The sequence below is a fragment of the Pygocentrus nattereri genome, chromosome 5 (assembly GCF_015220715.1).
Source record: "Pygocentrus nattereri isolate fPygNat1 chromosome 5, fPygNat1.pri, whole genome shotgun sequence".
Taxonomy (NCBI): domain Eukaryota; kingdom Metazoa; phylum Chordata; class Actinopteri; order Characiformes; family Serrasalmidae; genus Pygocentrus; species Pygocentrus nattereri.
This window is the reverse complement of record NC_051215.1, coordinates 1,828,647-1,834,936: the sequence shown is the minus strand read 5'-3', so window position 1 is coordinate 1,834,936 and position 6,290 is coordinate 1,828,647. Positions and strand designations below refer to the sequence as shown.

The 6,290-nt window shown below is 43.4% G+C and overlaps 1 protein-coding gene across 2 annotated transcripts in view; it reads right to left on the bottom strand.

Annotated features, from left to right (window-relative positions):
• Nucleotides 1-4,536: 4,536 nt before the first annotated feature.
• Nucleotides 4,537-6,290, bottom strand: part of prkcha (protein kinase C, eta, a) — an 81,864-nt gene continuing 80,110 nt past the window's right edge. For both annotated transcript variants that reach the window (XM_037538868.1, XM_037538867.1), the window contains exon 15: nt 4,537-6,067. In XM_037538868.1, the coding sequence (XP_037394765.1) occupies nt 5,909-6,067 (159 nt within the window). In that variant the 3' untranslated portion in view covers nt 4,537-5,908. The remainder of the gene's footprint in view (nt 6,068-6,290) is intronic.

Sequence of the window (6,290 nt, the reverse complement as noted above, 5' to 3'; positions counted from 1 at the left end):
GTGTCCAGTGAGTGGAAGCACAAGGTGGGTGTTTCTAATAAAGTGGCCAGTGAGTGGAAGCACAAGGTAGGTGTTTCTAATTAAGTGTCCAGTGAGTGGAACCACAAGGTGGGTGTTTCTAATAAAGTGGCCAGTAAGAGGAACCACAAGTTGGGTGTTTCTAATAAAGTGGCCAGTAAGAGGAACCACAAGGTGGGTGTTTCTAATAAAGTGTCCAGTGAGTGGAAGCACAAGGTGGGTGTTTCTAATAAAGTGTCCAGTGAGTGGAAGCGCAAGGTGGGTGTTTCTAATAAAGTGGCCAGGACAGTTATTAAAGCCAAAGCTCATAGAAAATCAAGGCGGGTGAACCAGAATGTTGTGACTTATTCATAAAAAAGTCAATGAAAGCACAAAGCTGCCTTAAAGAGGTTAAAATCTCCTTCAACAATGGCAGCGATTAAGCGCAGAAATATAAACGCTTGAACTGGCGTAATGAGTGTTTTAGCTGGACCACATCCTCTGCTATTGTTTATCCTACAACCCCAGCTGCTCCTGTTACTGCATGACTCTAGAGACAGACTAAAAATAGAGGGAGAGAGAGCACAGAAAGGCTGCGCTATCGTTTTAGCTCTGTTGATAGTAACAGTGAGGGTCAGAGCGACACCGTGGCTGTCATAGTCCGCGTATCAGTAACACGCCTTTCCTAACGGTCACTCATTACATTCACTGAGCTGTGTGCATCTCGCTTTACTGCACCAGTGGACAGACGCTTTCAGTGCTGTGTGTTTATCAAGAAAAGGAGAAATAAGGGTGTCCATGCAGCAGCAAGCTTAGTCTAAAGGATTTTTACATATCACTGCATACTCACTGGCCACAAGGTGGGTGTTTCCAATAAAGTGGCCAGCGAGTGGAAGCACAAGGTGGGTGTTTCTAATAAAGTGGCCAGTGAGTGGAAGCACAAGGTGGGTGTTTCTAATAAACTGGCCAGTGAGTGGAAGCACAAGGTAGGTGTTTCTAATAAAGTGGCCAGTTAATGGAAGCACAAGGTGGGTGTTTCTAATAAAGTGGCCAGTGAGTGGAAGCACAAGGTGGGTGTTTCTAATAAAGTGGCCAGTGAGTAGAAGCACAAGGTGGGTGTTTCTAATAAACTGGCCAGTGAGTGGAAGGACAAGGTGGGTGTTTCTAATAAAGTGGCCAGTGAGTGGAAGCACAAGGTGGGTGTTTCTAATAAAGTGGCCAGTGAGTGGAAGCACAAGGTGGGTGTTTCTAATAAAGTGGCCAACGAATGGAAGCACAAGGTAGGTGTTTCTAATAAAGTGGCCAGTGAGTGGAAGCACAAGGTGGGTGTTTCTAATAAAGTGGCCAACGAATGGAAGCACAAGGTAGGTGTTTCTAATAAACTGGCCAGTGAGTGGAAGCACAAGGTGGGTGTTTCTAATAAAGTGGCCAGTGAGTGGAAGCACAAGGTGGGTGTTTCTAATAAACTGGCCAGTGAGTGGAAGCACAAGGTGGGTGTTTCTAATAAACTGGCCAGTGAGTGGAAGCACAAGGTGGGTGTTTCTAATAAACTGGCCAGTGAGTGGAAGCACAAGGTGGGTGTTTCTAATAAAGTGGCCAGTGAGTGGAAGCACAAGGTGGGTGTTTCTAATAAAGTGGCGCTTTACTGCAACAGTGGGGTGGATGCAGCATTGTAACAATCGAAGAACCTGGATTATGCCCTGGATGTGGTTCGAGCGGATTGAGAGACGTTCTCTGGATGCATTGATGGAAACGATTTGGGTGACTATTGATTTCCAGTGTAGCTGGAAACGTACAATGTGTTTCCTAACCGCTCCAGTTTTAAGCTAAATGAGCAAGACAAACATGTTTCGGCTGATCAGCTGCACCTGGGGAAAGTGAAAAATCCTGCAAATATGCAATAAAACATGCAATTTTTTTGGCAAAATATTCCTTTAAAATCCTTTCCGTGCCCCTGATAGCAGCAGGTTCAGCTTGTGTTCTTCGTAAACCCACTGCAGCCCATTCGTACAATTACAACACTGCAAAATGGTCTTGTCAAGTGAAATGATCTTAAATCTAGCACATATGTCCAATATGTCCCAGTTTGATGATTGTGCACCTATTATAATATTATTATAAGATTATCTATATCATTTCTAGACATTTTTCACTTGTTTTAGGTCATTTTATTATACAATTATCTCACTACATTTCTTAAATTATCTGCCAATATTCTGAGATAATTTGACGTAATAAAATCACTTATATCAAGTAAAAATATCTAGAAATAAGGTAAATAATCAAACTAATTACATAAATCTCAACAGCTGGAATACTAGACTACTGACTATTGAAATGACTATTTTTAAGATAACTTTACTTGACAAGACACCCATTTTTTGCAGTGAACTGTTTTAAACGTAAATTAATTTTGGTCTTTATTTTAAATCCTTAATAAATCAGACCCCACACTGTTGGATGAAGCTTTCATTTCATCTGATCTGTAGACTGTAACGTTGTGCTGGATGGCACTTCACACAGAGCTGTGACTGACCTGTTCTAACAGTGTTATAAACCCTTCCCTCCCAACTCGGCTGTAAAACACCATATTTGGCTCCTCCGTCAAAGCCGAGGCTCACTGCTCGCTCCAAACAGGAATTTTCCATTCTCCGAGCAGGTCTGAGCAAATTCACCAACAAGCCACCGGCCAGTAACTCACAGCAAGAGAAGCTTCAGGAGATTTGGAGGATATTTTTCCACTCAAAAAGACAGGGAACCACTTTATGAATCACATTTCTGTTTGAAACAACTCAGGAACTGTCAAGATCCCTCTTTACAGGGGAATTCCACCAATATTTCAAGTTTCCTGCATAATCCAGTGTGTGAGGTGTAAACAGAGAGATCCAGAGGGTTTGGTGCGAAACGGTTCAGACGTCTTTACAGTGGTGGTGATGGGAACCAGGCGTCGCCATGACTACAACACAGATATAGACACTTTATTTACCATCCAGAACCACCAGAGAACCTACACGAGTCTTCTGAGCTTATATGGAATGTTGATGATGGAAAACAGTGGAAAATCTGGAATAATGAGTTTTCTTTGGGGACTATTTTGCTGCACAGCGCCCTGCATGTCTCCCTCCACCATGAATGGAGTTGAAGTTCTCTAAACTCTCATAAAACAGCATCTCAGTCATCAGGCAGTGAATTCAGAACCAGTTCATGTAGGAACTTTCTGTGAGGAGCTTTTAGAGGGACGTCTGGTTCCCATCACCACCACTGTGAGGAGCTTTTAGAGGGACGTCTGGTTCCCATCACCACCACTGTGAGGAGCTTTTAGAGGGGGACGTCTGGTTCCCATCACCACCACTGTGAGGAGCTTTTAAAGGGGGACGTCTGGTTCCCATCACCACCACTGTGAACAGTTCTGGGTTGGCAAGTGTCTCTAGAACGAGCGTTTCACACCGAACCGCTCTGCACGGCTCTGTTTACATGGTAACCATTTAATTACAGAGGATTTTTAAAAAAATTAGTGGAATTCCAAATTTAAAGGAAAAGGACATGGAGCAGGTGTCCACAGACTTTTGGACGTGTAATATACACACATGAATTCCAAAAGGTGTTATGGGCGGAGAAAATTCCCATCAGACGTGTGACACGCAGTTTTTCCGCTGCGCCGGCTGTACTCCTGGCGTGGCGCTGCATCACTGACCATCTTAATGAAGCAGGAAAGTTTACTGACCACAGGGGGGTTCTCTCGCTCTAGTCCCTCTCACACCATCCTCATCGCAGCGAAAGTATTTCACACTCACGATTCCACGTCCCAGACACTGGGCTGGTCTGGTCACCCACTGGCAGCTGTGACGACCACACTAATCAAGCAGCATGACTGTTTCACTTCACACAGAATTAAAATGGTCCAATATTGCAAACAGTTCACAAACTCACATAAAAACTTTTATTTAGAAGTTTTTTTTCTTTGCAGATCTTGAGCTGGATATCAATCTAACACTATTAAAAAACAACAACAACAACAAAAAAGTGACAAAAGCTCTTTAAAATCCATCGACTCCACAGAAGTGCTTCCAGTGACCTCACTGACCTGAGAAACTGCTGCTCCAGTTTATGAAAGGAAAAAAGCACAAAACAACAAAAACTTAACAATGTAAAAATGATAGATTTAATAAACGAACCATAAACCCGAGCAGGACAGAAATCAATTTAACTTAAATGACGCTACGACAAAAAGTTGAATGTACCAGAACCCGTAAATGCGTGTGCCCCCTTAAACCCACCATAATGGAGCTGCACAATAAATCATTTGCTAATCATTATCACAGTATTGACCTTAACAATAGTGATATCGCAGAAGGCTGGGATATGCAAATGAGTAACCCCAGTAATACCCCCTCTAATACCCCAGTAATACCCCTTCTAATACCTCTCTGATACCCCAATACACCCCCAAATAGCCCTCTGATAACCCTTATATCTCTGATACCCCCAGTACACATGATGCCCCCAAGTACCCCTCTGAAAACCCCTATACCCCTCTGATACCCGAAAACACCCCTCTGAATTCCCCTTACATATGCAAAATATCCCTCAGACACCCCCAGTACACACGATAGCCCCTCACAGAGACCTAATACCCCTCTGATACCCGAAAACACCCCTCTGAATTCCCCTTACATATGCAAATTATCCCCTCAGACACCCCAGTACACACGATAGCCCCTCATAGAGACCTAATACCCCTCTGATACCTCCAAAAAACCCCAAATAATCCTCTGACATCGCCTCACATATGTAAAATATTTTTCTGATACCCCCCAGACACCCCCGATACCCCTTTGATACACCCCAGTACACCTATGACACCCACAGAGCCCCAATTGCCATCTAATACTCTTAGATACCTCCAATACCCCGGTAAAATCCCCTCACATATGGGGATACTCATCTGATACACACAGACACCCCCAGCATACCTTCAATACCCCCAATCGCCCACTGATACCCCATTTACCCCATGATACCCCTTCATGTGGTCCTCTGACACCTCCAAAATACCCCCTATACCCCTCAGACACCCCCTCTGAGATTATCCAATATCTCCAATACCCCTCAAATGCCCCCCTCAGATACCCCCAAATCAGCAGGTCAAGGAGTTCAGTGCACTGGAAACACAGATATTTCATCAGTTTGCTGGAAACATTCAGAGAGTTAAAGAAGCATAAGAGCCTCTGCAAGGACTTTGGAATCAGTCTCGATGAACCCAGCAGTCTTCAGTTCTGAAATAACATCTGCTGCAGTTTCAGTCTGGAGAGAGTCTGATTGGCTGCTTTCCCTGCACATTAAGCCCTGCCCTGTTATTTCCCAATTATTTCAGTCACAGGAAGGAAATGCCTGAACTGTATCTGTCCAAGCATGAAAGTCAGCCAGAAATGGAGTCTTTAACATTTCGGTAAAAGCAACAGCACCATTTTAGCTTAAAACACGCATCATCCTGCAGGATCAAAGGCACGTCCAAGGCGAGACAACTTAAAAAAAACCCAGCTGCAATAAAACCTCATCAAACAAACTTAAACATTAAAACCAGAACAGACGAAACCACAGCTCTGACGGAGCAGACGCTGACCTCTTCAGATGCAAAACTGGAACCGTTCATTTTATTGTAGATTTCCAGTGAGAAATGACCAGAAATCTCATCATAACTTCTGTCAGCGCAGCAGAAACTCGCATCCACATCCTAGCTTTGGCTAAATCACGATAGCTTTGGCTCATTTTGATACAACCGAATGTCTTCTGGCTCCAATGTAGCGCTCCATAACTTCCACTGTGACATTAAATTCAACCCCTTCGATGCTGTCGGTCCTCTATGACAGCTTACAGCTGTGCTTTTTCCTTTACAGCGCCCTCTCGTGGTCTAAGGTGGGCAATACTGCAGCAGCTCCGGAGAAGTGAAAGAAAAGTTGAGGAACTCATCCTGGTTGTTGGACGGGATTAAAGGGTCCTCGACGGGCGTGAGGATGGCCTCTTCCTGCGTGAAGTCCGGGTCAAAGTTGTTGACATCTTCCGGAGTTTTCTGTGCAAAAAAAAAAAAAAAGTCAATTATTTCACAATTAAAAAAAAATAATCTAGTATTTACTCACTTGACGGGATACATGTCATAACTTTAAAGACTTCTGTCTTTGTAGAAATTAATTTACAAAACAAATAAATTTTTTATGTGTACAAAATATGCTAACAGTGTGAAAAGCCAGTGGAGGACGACTTTGAACAATCTACATTACAGCCCGATTTTCAAA